The following is a 16,079-nucleotide window of genomic DNA, read 5'->3' on the forward strand; positions in this document are numbered from 1 at the left end:
CTGCCATTGGGCTTGTGAGGAATCTGCCTAGGGAACAGACTCCCGAGGCAGCTAATGAATGCGTCCAGGTGAATTCCTCAGTGCTTTTGAGAGCTTCTGCCAGCCTTGAATTCACATCCACCTTGTGTCCTAGGTGAGACACGGCGGCGATAGCCGGAGCCACAGAATGGAGAGCTGCCGGTCCAGCAGCTCCAGGGGGTTCTGCCCACTTGCCCGGCTCCCGGGATTTCCATCCTCTGGCTGTGGCCTGGCATCTTGTAAGGAGACAGCCAGGAAGGTTGCCGTGATGCCTCATGAACGGCCAGCACAGCCGCTCACCGAACAGACTTCCCCGCTGGGGTGTAGAGGACTAACAGTTCAGCACTCTGTGGCCTTAGAGGAATCCAGGTCAGCCAGCGAGCCCTGAGGATTGAAGCTAGGAAAGGCTGGAATGGTGAATATACCCCACCCCACCCGTGACTGGCCCCTGGGCTGTTGGTGGCTTTTCACTGACCCGCGAGGCCAGGCACTGGCAGGAGTAACATTCGGAATGCTAGTCTGGCCTCGATGCAGAATTACAGAACTACAAGTGAGGCATGGCCTTCCTTACTCAATCTGACAACTCATTCATACCTGGCACTTGAGCATCCCATCAGAAACGTTTTTCCAAAGAATTCCACCATTCTTCAGGTGGGCAGGTGCTTTAGGACCACCAATGGCCTCCGTAGGCTGAAGGAGAGTTTAGGAGGTGGTAACCAGGGCTTCTGCAGAGGGATTTGGGGACAGGAAGACAGACCCTACTTCCACAGCCTCGTAGGGATGCTCGTGAGAGTAGCCACTGATGATTAATTGCATTGCTATGGCTCCCAGAGATGCCACGTGATCGGGAGCATCGGAACTAGTCAACATCATGGAGAGAGAACACGGAAGCACCTACTGGAATTAAAGAGAGACCAGTTTATTTTCCATGCCTTCCCCTTTCACCTTCATGAGGTCTGTCGGGAATTTGGTGACCTCAGCCTTTTCTTAAGCCTCACTTGTTCACTGGCCCCTCTGTCAGAGCCCAGCCACCTGGCTGCCAAAAGGGATGAGAGACTGACAGCCTCTTGACCCTCTCCAGTACCTCAAAGTCTAAGACTCATGGGAGAAAAGGCATCCGTTCTTCCTCCTTCTCCACACTCCTCATTCCCTACCCTTTTAAGTATACTGAAGATGGGCTATTTCCCAAGTGTTTACTCACAAGAACAGGTTGTGGGTGCGGGTTAGCAGCTGTGACAGTTTAGACCACTGGTGCACCAGAGCTGTACCTTAAGCTCAGGGCAGGCCCACCAAGGCCAGAGTGGGGCGGGTGGGGTTTGGAAGGCCAAGGAAGACACTGGTAAGCACCTAGTCGGTGTACTGGGCAGGTCTGGAGTTGTAGGGCTGATAGGACGGAAGAGTCTTAGATCTGCTTGGAGACTTGATACTAAGGTATTTTATAAAACGATGGTTTTGACAGAGCCGAAAGTTCAGGAACAGACGCAAATATATAACAAGAATTTAGTAACTGATAATGGTGGTCTTCAAACTGTCCTTGGGAGCTGCAGGGCTCCTGACAATGGCTGGCTGCTGAGGGAAGGCCAGGCTGGGGACTGCTGCAACCCCAGCAGCTCTTTGGTTTTGTTTTAAATAAGGTTCCTGAGAAAGTTTCATTTGAAATAAATGGTGTTGAGAAAGCTAGTTAATCATTTGGGGAAAAATGAGGGTTTTGCCCTTCGGTCAGTCATGTTTTTCTTGCCTTCTCACTGGAGGAACAGGGTTCTAGCCTCCTCAGTTGGGTGTCCCCAAAGGTCAGGAACCCTGACCCTTCCCTCTGTGGATAAAAGGGCCTCCAGCTTAGCAGGTTAACAGGGTTTGGCCTTTGGTTTCCATGTTTCCATGTATGGCTGAAGGTAGGTGTTGGGGTTTGGTGTGCACCTCTTTGATATCTCAGTTTTATTCCAGGGAGGAGCTGTGATTGGCATTTTTCTTTTCATAGAGGGATGATGTTTGTTTGCAGTGGGGCAGAGTTGAAATGGGGCCTTTGTTAGCTGACCTGTTTTGGCAATGAGGGTGTCCTAGCCCTGGCCAGAGTAGGGTATGCGAAAAGCTTTTGAGGACAGGAAGGGGCAAAACAATACTTTTGGTTTCCCTCACCCCCTGGCACCTGGAGCGCTCCCTGGAGTTGGCAGTAGCTTCCTATCTCGCTGCCACCTTTGCATTCTCTGTCTTGTCTAGGCCAGAAAAAGGTTGCCTGGGATCATTTCTCCCCTTCTACAGCAAAGGACAAAGACCACTATTTTTTTTTTTTAAGATTTTATTTATTTGAGAGAGAGCATGAGCGGGGGAGGGTCAGAGGGAGAAGCAGACTCCCTGTTGAGCAGCAAGCCCGATGCAGGGCTCGATCCCAGGACCCTGGGACCATGACCTGAGCCAAAGGCAGACACTTAACAACTGAGCCACCCAGGCGCCCCTCTCACTCCATCTTCTTCGGGGCATCCGGGATGCTCTCAGACAGTGGGGTGAAGCGCAGCAGGAGGATGTCTCTCTCATAGGCCTTGGTCTGCTTAAACACCGTGTCAGTCCCATGGAGGTGGTCCAGCACCCCCAGCAACCGATAGCACTGGCTGAACCTAGAGGAGAGAGGAAGGTGCGGGAGGCTGGTGTGCTGTTCTTTTCATTCGTGCCAGCCTCACATTTCTAAGCCTTCTTACGCCAAACCCATCCCCAACCATGCTGACCATCCCCATCAGAATATCCCAGGGAGTTGTACACATTCCTGGGGCCACTCCAGACTGAAAACCTACGCTCTCCCTTTGAAAAGCTATGTGAGTCCGATGCACACAAGTCAGAACTTGTGGCCGAGCTTCGCTTGTTCAGGTAGGTTCAGGGACCACCTCCATCAGAATCCCCTAGAACAGTTACTAAAATGCAGTTTTTCAAGTCCTGCTGCCCCCCACACTTTGATTCCGCGTATCTGGAGTGGAACCCAAGAACCTGCATTTCATCAAGGTATCTCAGGTGATTATGGTGCTGGAGGTTTGTAGACCACACTTGCAAAAGCCTGGAGGCTTTCAGAGAGGACAACCCCTTGAATTGTGTGCAGTATTTTTATGTGTATATGCATTGTTCTGACAAGTGTCCATAGCTCACATTAGATACTCAAAGGGCCCTGGACCTGAGTAAAGGTTAAAAACCCACAGCTGCAGGAAGACCCAGTGTCAGGAAGAAGGAAAAGAGCAAGGTGATCTGGATCCAGCATGGTCATTATTCTCCCAACCTCCAGACCTCTCCCTCTCCTAGCACCAGCACATTGAAACTGAAGTGCTGGGGTCATGTCTGCTCCTGGAAGCTCCAGGAGGTAAGGTGAAGGCTATTGCCCAGGGACCCATAGTGGGGAAGGAGGTCTTACTCAAGATGGTGGTAGTCATGGAATTCAGTTGAAGGCAGGAAAGGTAGGTGGTAGCCAGAGTGGGAAATGGTGGTGATGATGAGGGCAAAGGAGAACCACATGGTGATAGAGGACAAGTGGGAGCCCATTACTATGGGACCCACCATCATCAGCAGCATGTTGGAGGCCTGCAAGGGGAGGGTTGTTTGAAGGTGGGCCCTAGAGAGATGGAGGGGACCCAATGGGTGTCTACTTTGCCCCAGGGTGGTACCAGGAAGACTTCCTTGACTCAGATCCGGAGAAGCTGAAAGAGTTGCAGGACCTTGATTCGCTGGAGTCATTCAACTTTATAACTTTGGGACAAGTTACTGTTTGAGATGACTTATGTTGGGCATCTCGCATAGACTAGGTCAACAATAAATGGTAGCTGCTGAATGGGAAGAAGGGAGAAGGGGCCACTGTGGTCTAATTCTTTGCGGGAGACCTTAGGGAAGGTGGTTGGGGCCCTCTGCCCTTTGCCTGGAGGAGAGTTTTATTGACCACATGATCAATAGGGTGGCTGTAGAAAGAACCAGGCCAATGGGAGCTGTCCACTCGGTGTTTCTTGTGGATTTTCTTGTAGAATGTTGGGTGGTGAAGGAGCCTGGGAAAATAGTTAGTAGTTAATAATCTGCCAATCTCCCTTTTCCCTTTCCCACCAGGCCGTGAGAAACCAAAGGTAGGACTATGGAGCAAAGTTACAAACGCACTGGATTGGCACTTGGACAGACCTGCCTTCGAGTTCTAACCCCACCTCTTATGCTGCATAATCTGGGGGTGGGTTACTTCGCGCCGCTCTACCTCAGTTGTACTAGCTGTGGGGTACGGATGGTGCCCACAAAGGATTCAATAAGGCAACAAATGGGAAACTGCCCCACTGCACGCATGAATGCGGAAGGTTCTTTCTTTCCCGGACGTTTCTCAGTTGCCTCAAGTTGTCAGTCGTGGAACCAACAGTTGTGTCCATGTTAACTAAGAAGAGGCTTTTGAGGCCAGGTGGTGTCGGTCTTGCACCTACAATTCTGAGGCCTCAGTTTCCTCCCTTAAAAGTGAGCCCTAGGAGAGTGAGGGGCCAGCTGTGCTTGGGCCGGGACCCGCTCACCGGTGTGTGTAGCAGAGCAGGACTTCCTCAATCAGAGTGAAGATAACCAGCTCCAGGAGGAACCAGTGGAAGGTGGGTAGCTCTCGGTGGCAGGGGTCTCCCCACAGCTTGAGGATGGGATAGAGGAAGACCAGCATGGGCAAAGAGATCACGACCTGGTTGAAGAGAACTGTGCGGATACACTGGCGTAGTTTCTCGGTGTCCACCTGCACGAGGTAAGGAAGGAGGGAGATGGACAGGAGTGTGAGAAGTAGGTCTTTCTAGAAACGGCTTCATGGTGACCCGCTCACAGGAGGCCCTCACTCTGGAGTGGATGCTAGGTGTGACGTTTGGTCATAGCCAGCAGCCCCTCACTGCTGCCCAAGCCCTGGGGTGGAACCATCTGGCGATACCCCTGCTTTTGGAAACTCCCTTCTCAGTAGCCTTCAGTCAGCCTGAGTCTGCCTTCTCCTTCCTGCAACTGTCACGACTGTTCTCCCCATTTCTCTGGCCAGGCCCAGACATACTTCCTGACAGGCACCATAGGGTGCCTCCAGGGTGCTTAGAGAAGGCTGTCAACTCTCAGGTTGATATCCTTATTCAGCCTCTGAGCCCCTCCTCATCCACAGAGGCTTGACCATGATCAGGTGCAGAGCAAGGTCACCTGCCTCCTCATGTGGCCCAGCCTCGCTGGACTAGGCCCAGAGTGATGAGAAGGTGAGCCAGAGAACTGCCTATCCAGGTCTTGACTGCACTTCCTGTGACTTGGTCTTCCTGGTTTTCATGGTGGGGCTGTCAGGATGGGGACCTGCCTGAGCATTCTGTCCAGGTTTTCTTTGGAGAGCTGGCCCCAAATCTCCTACCCCGCTGAGCCTCAATACTATAGCCAGCATTTGCCCAAGAATTAGTACCTGACCCTTCCCTTCCTCAGGGCACTGGGGCTCCCTGGAATAGCCCCATGACCACAGGTTACTTCCTGGGTCCCAATGAACTGGTTTGGGACTGGTCAGAAGGGAATTCTCCCTGAGTGGCCTCCGTGAGCTGGAGGGGTTCTGGCTGCAAGGTAAGGCTGAGTTCTAAGAGGTCCTCAGGCTTCAGGCCTTGCTCTTCCTCTAGCTTTTTCAGGTACTGCATGTACTAACTGACTCGAATCCACTCTCTAAGCTTTCAGTTCTATCCCATGGTGAAGCCAGGTCTGGCTAGCCTGGTTCGAGAGCACCTGTAGATGAAGCCATACACCTCTTCTGGAAATCTTGACCGAGAGGAGGGCATCACATGTTTACTCCTTCATTTATTCAGCTGATATTTCTTGAGCACCCTCTACATTGCAGGCAGTGTCCTGTGTGCTGGGAAGCAAGCAATGAGCAAAACAAAGATTCCTTCCCTCATTGAATTTCTATCCCTGGCACCAACAATCTTAAATAGAATGGTCAGGGTGAGCTTTGTTGAACAAAGAGATGAGGATGGTGAGGGAAAAGATACCTGGGGGGAGAGAGTCTTCAGGTGAAGGGCACAGCTGGTGAAAAGGCTCTTGGCCCACTGCAGGCATCCTTGACTGGAGAGGAGTGCGAGAAGTAGGAGGTGAGGCCAAAATGGTGGGGAGGAGCGAGGACATAGAGGGCTTGTAGGTCACTGGGAAGACTGGCTTTTACTCCAAGGGAAATGGGGGGTCACGGTGAGCAGAGAAGTGACAGACTCTTACAGGATTACTCTGGCCACTCTGTTGACCACAGCCTGTGGAGGAGGCAAGAATAAACACAGAATTGCGGTCCTATAGACAGAAGAGAATGACAGCTCAGACCAGTGGAGGTAGTGAAGGGCGGCCCTGCCATGAACTCAGACTGGGGAGGCTGTGGGTGGCAGTCTTTGAGGGGATGAACAGAAATTCTTTTGGGGACATGTTGGATGGGAGTCGGCAAAGAGGCCTTTGGCAATCTGAGCCTGGAATTCAGAAGAGAGTTCTGGGCTAGAGACAGGAATTTGTGAGCTGTCGGCATAGAGATTATATTGAAAGTCACGACCCTGGAAGAGAGAAGTGCGGGGGTGAAGACAAAGGTGGGGAGCAAGGCCTGAACCCTGGGAAGCTTAGCATTAAGAGGCGGTGGAGAAGAGGAGAGACCAGAAGGAAGATTGTGAAGGAGCGGCCACTGAGATAGGAGGAGAAGTGGAGAAGCCAGGTAGGAGAATATATGGCGAGAATGCGGAGACATGCAGCTGTGAAGACGGGCCTGCTAGGGCTAACGAGAGGAGCCTTCGAGAGCAGTGGGGGTGGAGCAGTGGGGGTGAAGGCCTGACCGGAGGAGGTTCACAGAAGAGGTGAGATGATGGGTTTGTGGTTATTGGGGAGATACCGGCTGAGGGAATGAGGGTGAGGTTTGTAATGTTTGGAACTTACTTTCAAATGGGTAAGCTAAAAATTATAGATGCATACGTATTTGTATTTTTACATCTAGATAATGCAAATACTGTAAAATGTTTAAAAGTGAATCTAGGCAGTGCATGAATGAGTGATCATATACTCCTTTTTTTCAACTTCTGTATCTATGTTTACAATTTTTCATAATTACAAAATGTTGGGAGAAAAGCGTGGACAGAGAGGAGTTGGAAACTGTACAGACAACTCTTTCCTAGAGCCTGGTTGCAGGTACTGCTCGCGGGCTGATGTGGAGAGAGTTGTGGGATCTCTCTTCCGCTTGCCCATTTCCTTAGTGAAGGAGGAAGCGAGGCTTCCTGCAGGTCAGGGAAGGAGGTGTTGAGGATGTGAGGAGGGAGGAGAAGGTGCAAATTGGCTATCCAGGAGAGCGGGAGAGCAAAGAGGGCAGGGGGCTGGGGGCCGGGGACCTGCGGGGGCCCACGCTGTAGGAGCACTGGACCTGGAGTCCGACGAGAGGAGCCCTGGCTCTGCTTCCTAGTGACACTCTGACTTTGAGCTAGTCACTGCTCCTTTCGGAACCTCAGCTTCTACAACATGCAACCAGACCTTCCCTGTGTGGCTCTCCAAGCACTGTAGGCTGTCACAGTGAATGTTGTCATGGTAGGTGATACTCTTGAGAGCTGATGTGGCCTGCTGGTGAGAGCATGAGCCCCGGGGTCAGAGAGCTGGAGCAGGAATCATCTACCCATGTCACACCTCAGAGCCTGTTTCCTCATCTGAACCATGAAGGTTATGACAGTACCTGGCCTTGAGCATTTACTCCATGGGGTCTGATAAGGAGACCGCCATGGTCTGACAGATGAAGGGCTCTCAACAGCCGAGTGTTGGCTTTGACACGTCAGCCCCAGTCCATGCCCGCCAAGCTGGACCTGGAGGAAGCCCCCTGGCTGGCTGGCAGTTACTGTCTCAGGTGAGCGGGGCCGTGAGCCTGGCCAGCAGCCCTGGTTCAAGAAGGGGCTATTCCGAAAGCCTGGGTCAAGGGCCTTATTTTTCACCCATTCTGCTTTCTGCAGTGCTGGGCTGGGGCAGAATGCCCTGATGCTGAGATGAGCTACCTAGGCACCTGGACCGATAATTAAAAGATGATTGTCTTCTCTGGGAAAGAAGCCAGAATGTGGTTTGAGTGGAGCTGGGGAAAGAATCTGGGGTTAAGAATGAACTTCTTGCATAAGAAAAGGCTCTTGGAGGTTGTCAGAGCACCAAGCAGGTGACTGGGCTCAGAGCACAGTGCGGCTCCCTTCCAGCGCCGTCTAAGTCGAAGACGTGTGTACAGGCCTTCTCTCCCCTACTGGGCTAGGAGTTCCTTGTAAGCAGGGTGCAGGCCTTGTTTCGCGGGGCTAAGCTACGCACCGGCAGTTGAAGTGAATGACTGGGAAGGAGGACCTGCTTAAAAAGCAGCCCCCGCCCACACATTCAGAGCCCTGTATCCACAGTGGGCCAGCCACCATGTCATCGTGCTTTCGGCATCCAGCCATTGCCGTCCCTACCCTGGTGGCTGAGCCCATCATTTCGGTTCCCCAAAAGCTGACCGCAGTGCTGTGGGGTGGCCCAGGCAGACACAGGGCCAGGGCTGGGAATCAGAAGACCAGAACATTTGTCCTGCCTGGCTGGCTCTGAGATCTGGGGCAGATTATTTCCTCTCTCCAACCTTCTCAGCCAGGGGAGCCTTGTACCCAGTAACTTGGCTCCCGGTGGCCACGCTCTCTTCTGGGCCTGCGGTGAGCATTGTGAGTGTGGCTTCCGCTCTTGCCTTCTGTGCTTTGCCCAGGAGAAGCCACCGCAACACTTATTGGTTCATTCTTGCCAACCTGAATTCGGTAGCGGGAGATGAAGTTAGGTTTTCTGGTTGTGTCAACCACCAGGAGGAGTCCATTGAAGCTCCAGAAGACCAGACTCGGTACTTGGGTGACACCTGAGGTTGGGGAGCAGAAGGAAACAATCAGGGGACTCGAGGTTCTCGCAGCACATGTATTAACTGAATGCAGCTTGATGGTGACTAAGGCTGTGTGGTAGACAGTCCCTTGCCAGGGAGGTCTTGGTGCTCCAGGCCAGAGGGCCTTAGTTGTAAAACGGAGACCACAAACTTCTAGGTGGTCGAAGACAAAAAAATTTAAAATTTTTAAAAAATTGTTAAATAGAAATAAAATTTATAATAAATATATAATCCATAAATATAATAATGAATAAATAAACTACAAATAAATTTAGGTTGACATCTGGGAGTCAGTGCCCATTGAACACTTTATGAATTCCCAAGGAAGGGAGAAGCAGAGGAAGTGCTTGGTAGGATAGGGTTCCCAATGAGCACTGGACTAGGAATCTAATCCCTATGACCCTATTAACTGAGCAGTGGGACTTCACTTTGTCCACGCTTATTGGCAGTTATTCAAATGACAATACAATGTTACCTAACTCTTACACTATTAACTTTGTCCATGTCTTGGCAAGGGCATTTTACTTTGTGTCTCTGTACTGTTCCTCCCATACCCTTCTTGCCCCTACCAGAAGCCCCAGGGCCTATGGCAGTTGGGGCCTGAAAAATACTTGGCCAGCACTGTGGGGAAATATGATTAACACAATATCTTAGGGAGCAATTTGGCAGTATCCAAAGAAGAAAAAAAGAGAGTGACAGAAACAGGGGAAAAAAAAAAAAAGAAAGAAAAAGGCCACACATGTCCATACACATATACATCCATTACTGTGTTAAAAAAATCACAATAGAACACTTAAGGAGACTGAAAAAAATAGTTGGTATCTTATAAGTTCACCCATATATCCAATATAGATTCTTCTATATTTATACTAATTTATATAATATTTATACAATTTATACTAATATATGAACTGTGGTTATTTCTTGGATATGAGAGTGGGTGATTTTCACTTTCTTTAGGCTTATTTGAATTGTCTGATGTTTATTTTTAACAATGAACATGTATTTACTTTTATTCTCAGAAATCACATGCTTTCTTATTTTGGAAAAAAAAAGAAAATGTTAGGTTGGTGGTTGCTAGTAGGCCATCCATCAAGGTAGCGCCTCCTTATAGATCCAAAGGCTCCTTGAGGAATACAGAATAAAAGCCCCAACAAGAGAAGATCTTGCACTTTTTTCCAGCTGTAACACTTAAAATTGCAAACATTTATCTCCTTTGTATTTGCTTTTCATTGGGCTGAAAGGCAGTTTTCCCATCATTGTAACAGGAATATATCAGATGTTTTCCCACCACTTTCCCCATATATGTTTGTAATCTGCATTGTTCTTTTCAGTGACTCTTCAATGAGAGCTTGCATTGAACCTGTCCTATCTAATGTTTAGCCTGTTTTCAGAGTTCTTCCAGCTGAAAACAATTGTCAGGGACATTTTATTTGTACTTTTGCTCTGTGACAACTGGCACTTTTTTTTTTAATCTCCCCTTCTAGACTGTGACATAGTTTTTTTATTATTATTTTTAAAAATATTTATTTATTTATTTTGAGAGAGTGTGTACACGTGGGAGGCAGGGGAAGGGGGGGAGAGGAGCAGAGGGAGGCGAGGCAGAGAATCCCAAGCAGACTCCCCACTGAGTGCCGAGCCTGCTTCAGGGCTCCATCCCAGGACCCTGAGATCATGACCTGAGCTGAAATCAAGAGTCAGACGCTTAACCTACTGAGCCGCCCAGGTGCCCCTGTGACATAGTTTTTTAAATGAAGTAAACACTTTATCTTAAATATCTCTACATCCTCTGTAAAAATTTGGCACAGAGTTAACATTAATAAATATTCTTTGAGTGAGTGAACCTGTGATTGAGGACATTCACCATTGTAGGTAACGCTGTTATAAATATCTATGCCTTTTTTCTTCCACCACATTTTCTTTGGCTTGTTGTGAGTCATTCACAATGTCAGTAAATATTTATTATGTGACCACTTGCTGTCAAGCCCCAAGAGCTAGATTATACCAGCGATGAGGACACAGTCTCATGGGAGATAGAGCAGCCCTGTGTGCTTGTGGACCTGATATCCAGACGCAGGATTATTACTCTAAACATGCATTCATTTTCACACACACGGTTTTGTTTTGTTTTTTTTAATTTTTCTATTTTTGGGGGGAGGGGAGTCTCAGGTTCTTTTCTTAGATATCCTTAGGCAACCATTTCAGATTGCCTATGATTAGCACTCTTTGGGATTACCACTGTCTTAAACTTTTCAGTCTTCATTCCTTGGAATAACGAGCTGAGAAATCAAAGTAGAGAAGTAAACCACAGACAAAGAATTAAACTATGATCATGTACCCAAATCCTAAGCACTCGTGGTCTGGGAACCTCACCTGTAATGTAGAGGGTCCACTCCTTCCCTTCGAATCTCGACAGCAGCCTCTCCCACTGGACTTGCCAAAAATAGCCAGAAGTGCCCCCAAATCTCTGAAGATGCCTTGGAAGAAAAACCATTCGGGTTTCTGGGTGAAGACTGGTGGGTGGATAGCTGCTTACCCCATGCTCCGCCCCCGGACCCCCAGCCCGCAGGTTCTGAATGCAAGCTGGCTGCACAGACCTACCATGGGACTGTATTCCAGAAGGCCACAAGCAAGAGAAGGCCAGAGGCCAGGATGAAAGCTGTCCTCCTCATGGAGCCCCAGATGTGTCCCTCCTAGAGGAGGACGAGGAAGTGTCAGGCCCCATCAAGCCTCCTGCTGTCACAGGCAGCTCACACCGAGTCCTGGCAGGGAAGATGTGGGATCAGGAGCTCAACCACGTCAGCCTTGTACATCTGCTGGCCTTTTCCCAGCCTCTATGGGAGGCTCTTTTTTTTCTTTTTTAAAGATTTTATTTATTTATTTGAGAGAGAGAGAGAATGAGAGAGAGCACATGAGAGGGGTTAGGGTCAGAGTGAGAAGCAGACTCCCCGCTGAGCAGGGAGCCTGATGCAGGACTCGATCCAGGGACTCCAGGATCATGACCTGAGCCGAAGGCAGCTGCCCAACCAACTGAGACACCCAGGCGCCCTGGGAGGCTCTTCCTTATCAAGAGCTCGTGGGCTGTACATGGGTATGTTTATGAAAATAGGAGTTCAAGGTTGGGGGAGGGAAGAGAATAAACCTGACTCCAGAGAAACTAGCAGGCAGGCAGTTCTGTCACCCTGAGAAGGACAGGTGAGCCTTCCCCAGCAGTGAGGCTTTATCACCGGTCCTCTTGTGCAACAGAGATGCTCATTCTCTGTGCTTTGGAATCACCTGGGAGCTTTTTAAAAAAAAATCTCGATGCCTGGGTTCCTCCCCCACCTGATTACTTAAGAGTCTCCAGGGTGGGACCTGGGTCTCTATGTTTTTTTTTTAAGCTCCCCAACTAATTCCAGTGGACAGGCAAGGCTGAGAGAGCCATCACAGAAAGATCTGCAGGAGCTGTTCATGGGCCAGGCGTCTTTCCCCATCGCCATCCCCCTCTTGTTTGTGAAGAAAAGAATGAATGAACACACGCTCTGACTTTTAATAATTCCTCCGCTTCTGGTGAGAGGAGCCTGGGTTGCCAGCTCTGCAGGCTAATGAGCAGTTCTAGGGCAACGAACAGAGCCCTGGCAATGACTGGGAGGTCCCTGACCTAGTCTCCTCCAAGGGTCTGAAGTAGAGATCGTTGCAAGCTCGATGGTCAAACGAGGTGCCCGATTTGGAGAAGGAAAATGCTACCGGCTATGTCACCAACTTCCACTGTACCGTGGGCAGAAATTACAAATGTCCCTTCCCTCTGCTATTGCTAAGCCCAGATGGAGTCTGCGTATATCCTCTCCTGGGAGAGAACTGGATGTGGCAGTCCCTCTAGGTGTGTGCCTGAAGTTCCTCGGCAGGTTGTGAATCGGACCGTGGGCACGGGCTCAGGGGGATGTTGGGGGAAGGGAAGCTGCTCTAATAGGATGCTATGTTTTAATCCAGACTTCGGAGCTCTGAAGGAGCACGCTGGTTGGACTGACCCATTCAGAGCACCCTGAATCTGCCCCGGATTGTTTACTTTCAGCTTACCCCCTCCCACTTCTGATCGAAAGACCCAAGAGAATGAAATTGTTTTCCGTGGCCAGTGAAAAGTTTTTGAAGCACTAGTGCTCCTCAGGTCCTGAGTTCTGGAAATGAACTTTTCCCTCTCTCCTTGAGGGCTGGATGGGTAGGACCAATCAGAGGAACTTATTCTTTTAAGCAGGCCACTGAAAGGTCACCCTCAAGCTTGCCAGACATTTAACTTGGGCTTTGCAATTATTCCTTTTTTAGTATTCAGAGGACCCTTTTCATGAATTTTTCCAGACTCGCTAAGAATTTTTCATTTGAGTGTAATCAGATCAAGTTAAATCAAATTAAAAACCTCAATTTCACATATACGATTAGCTATTTTTTTTTCAGGGATTGTGTTTTCTCTCTCTCTGGCAGCCCAAGTGAAAGGACTATAAACAGGCCAAAGGTCTCTGTGAAGTACAAGAGCACAGGGCAGATGTCAGCTGGGGTCAAGAGCTGGTTCCCCAGGGGCGCCTGGGTGGCTCAGTCATTGGGCGTCTGCCTTCGGCTCAGGTCATGATCCCAGAGTCCTGGGTTCAAGCCCCACATCGGGCTCCCTGCTCAACAGGAGGCCAGCTTCTCCCTCTCCCACTCCCCCTGCTTGTGTTCCCTCTCTCACTGTGTCTCTCTGTGAAATAAATAAATAAGATCTTTAAAAAAAAAAAAGAGCTGGTTCCCCAGCCCCCAGTGGGCTTCTCCCATCTCTGGAGCAGTTATAGAAAGGGGTGGTTTCAAAGGCCTGAGGGATGGGACATTCTTAGGGGCCAAGAGACAATGGAGGACAGCTATCAGGCTTTTCAGCTACTCCTCCCCAGTGATGCTCCCTCATGCGGGCAAAGGGGCTTGAGTTACACGGCAGCCGGGAGTCCAGGCTTTGCTTAGCTACTGAAATGAGCACACCACCAATGTGTCAGCTACCCCTAAACCTTGGGGGGGGGACCTCAGATACGCAGCACGTGCTGCTATGGAAGGAGTCAGTGGCTGCCTTCTCACTAGTATGGTGTTGGTATTTACCTGCTTTGCCTTCTCATTCTGTTGCATTCTTCTAGCTTCTCCCTTCATCTGGAATAAGAAAGCACCAGTGAGTCATGATGTCATGTTCAGAGGCAACCAAGGAAGTAGAGACCGGAGAAAGTCAAGGTGAATGGCTTGCTGTGGTTTTTAATGCTGACTACTCATTAAAATCATCTGGGGGGTTTCAGAACCTCTGTCCGGGCTCCGCCTCTGGAGATCGGTAACTCGAATCAGAGTTGGCAATGGGGGACTCCATCTGCATGGAAATGGCTCTCTACAGATGAGCTGTGACAAATCCTTCTTTGGAATAGCTTCACTCCCTGCCTCAGCACAGCCCTGTCTCATTCAGAAGCAATCTTTCCTCTGCATCTCCACTGTGCCCTAACTGCTGATGGCCTATAGCCCCAAGATAGCAGGACTGAAGCCAGGGCCTGGCCCCTGATTTGCGTGGACAGCTTGTGTAAGCTCTGTGAACTCAGGTTACCACACACAGGGGCTGTATTTGCAATGCTAACTGAAATGGAAGCATTTTGTAAACTGTTCAACAGGATTCAAATGCTGGGTGTATTTATATGGAGGAATCATTATGACAGTGAGTCTGGAAATCTGACACCTTTCCTCAAAGTTCTATCATAATTGTGTCTATCACTTACTGGTTTTATGACCTTGGTCAAAATGTCCTCTCTGAGCCTCAGTTTCCTTCACTGTAAAATGAGAATAACAACAGGGTCTCCTACTTGCGTGATCTCTGCTGGGAGGCTGTAAGGGCCATGAGGACGGGCTCTCTGGTGTGTCTTTCCTTGGGCCTTCGCATAGGAGGTGCGTAGCACATGTACAGTGAGTGGATGAATCAAGCAGAGGCTCTGGTTCGTTGGGCCAGTGTTTGCCCAGATGTACCTCGGGAACCCCTACATCAGAGTCACCCCGGGGGTTGGTCGAAACCCAGATTTCCAGGCTACGCTCAAAATCAGTCTCCTAGGGTAGAGCCTAGGAAACTGCATTTTAGACTTGTTCCTGATGTGGTTCTGGGGACTTCACTGTCAACCCCGGCTAGGTAAGCTATGGGCTGTGGGCTGGTAAAGGGAATGGCCATCACCTGAGGTGTATGGGGCTCAGTCTGGCTCTGCCAAATGTCTTCTCACCCAGTCCCGACTCCCATCCCTTCTTCTTGGCAGAAAACAGAAGCTACAAGTTTGCATTGCTACAGAACAGTACTTCTCTAAGTCTACCCACTGGGGGATATAACACCAACATCATGAAATCCAAGCCACGTAATCCAAGCCTTTCTCCTTCCACCCCCTACTCTAGCCCTAGGCATTTTATTTATTTATTTGACAGAGAGCACAAGCAGGGGAGCAGCAGAGGGAGACAAGCAGGCTCCCCGCTGAGCAGGGAGCCCGATGCAGGGCTCGATCCCAGAACCCTGGGATCATGACCCCAGCAGAAAGCAGATGCTTAACTGACTGAGGCACCCAGGCCTCCCTCAATAAAGACTTTTTTTTTTAAGATTTTATTTATTTATTTGACACAGAGAGAGGTAACGAGAGCAGGAACATAATCAACCAAGCACAATACATTGGGACCTACTCTGTACCAGGCCCTGTGGCCTTGGATGGATACTGCAGGGCACACAGGGAAATCCATGGCAAGGACACTGCCTTCGAGTGGCTCATAGTCCAGCTGGAACCAAGCCTAGCAATATAGGATGAAGTCCAGCAACTGAGAAGAGAATGGCAGGAAAGGCCTCAGGATGGGGGCAGAAAGGAACCGGGCTTGGAGCTGGGGCTAGAATTCAAGATAGCACAGGCCTATTAAAGTCCGGAACAAGAGAATTATGTTCATCATCACCACTACTTTTAACATTCAGTGGGGCATTCGTCAACACAATTAGACAAGAGAAGATAAGCAAAGGTAAAGAACTGGGAAGGAAAAGGTAAAATCCTCCCTATTTTTGGAGGCAGTAATCCCCTCCTAATTGTGGGGGATACATTCCAAGACCCCCGGTGGGCGTCTGAAACTGCAGGTAGCACTGAACCCTTTATATACTATGCTTTTTCCTATACATCTATACCTATGGTAAAGTTTAATTTATAAGTTAGGCACAATAAGA

General features: G+C 49.5%; 1 protein-coding gene and 1 long non-coding RNA gene across 2 annotated transcripts in view; both read right to left on the reverse strand.

The window, feature by feature from the left end:
• Nucleotides 1-2,289: 2,289 nt before the first annotated feature.
• Nucleotides 2,290-16,079, reverse strand: part of FAXDC2 (fatty acid hydroxylase domain containing 2) — a 26,105-nt gene continuing 12,315 nt past the window's right edge. The window contains 10 exon segments of the mRNA XM_078066781.1: nucleotides 2,290-2,630; nucleotides 3,410-3,576; nucleotides 3,929-3,960; nucleotides 3,963-3,985; nucleotides 3,987-4,031; nucleotides 4,530-4,735; nucleotides 8,751-8,854; nucleotides 11,249-11,352; nucleotides 11,477-11,568; nucleotides 13,970-14,017. Coding sequence (XP_077922907.1) covers nucleotides 2,474-2,630; nucleotides 3,410-3,576; nucleotides 3,929-3,960; nucleotides 3,963-3,985; nucleotides 3,987-4,031; nucleotides 4,530-4,735; nucleotides 8,751-8,854; nucleotides 11,249-11,352; nucleotides 11,477-11,568; nucleotides 13,970-14,017 — 978 coding nt within the window. The 3' untranslated portion in view covers nucleotides 2,290-2,473.
• On the reverse strand, nucleotides 4,742-8,607 carry LOC144381085 (uncharacterized). Its single transcript, XR_013445595.1, has 3 exons — nucleotides 7,489-8,607; nucleotides 5,991-6,242; nucleotides 4,742-5,854 (listed from the first exon to the last, which is right to left on the reverse strand). It is a non-coding gene; the product is annotated as an uncharacterized LOC144381085 (long non-coding RNA).

This window comes from Halichoerus grypus, chromosome 2 (genome assembly GCF_964656455.1).
Source record: "Halichoerus grypus chromosome 2, mHalGry1.hap1.1, whole genome shotgun sequence".
NCBI classification, from domain to species: domain Eukaryota; kingdom Metazoa; phylum Chordata; class Mammalia; order Carnivora; family Phocidae; genus Halichoerus; species Halichoerus grypus.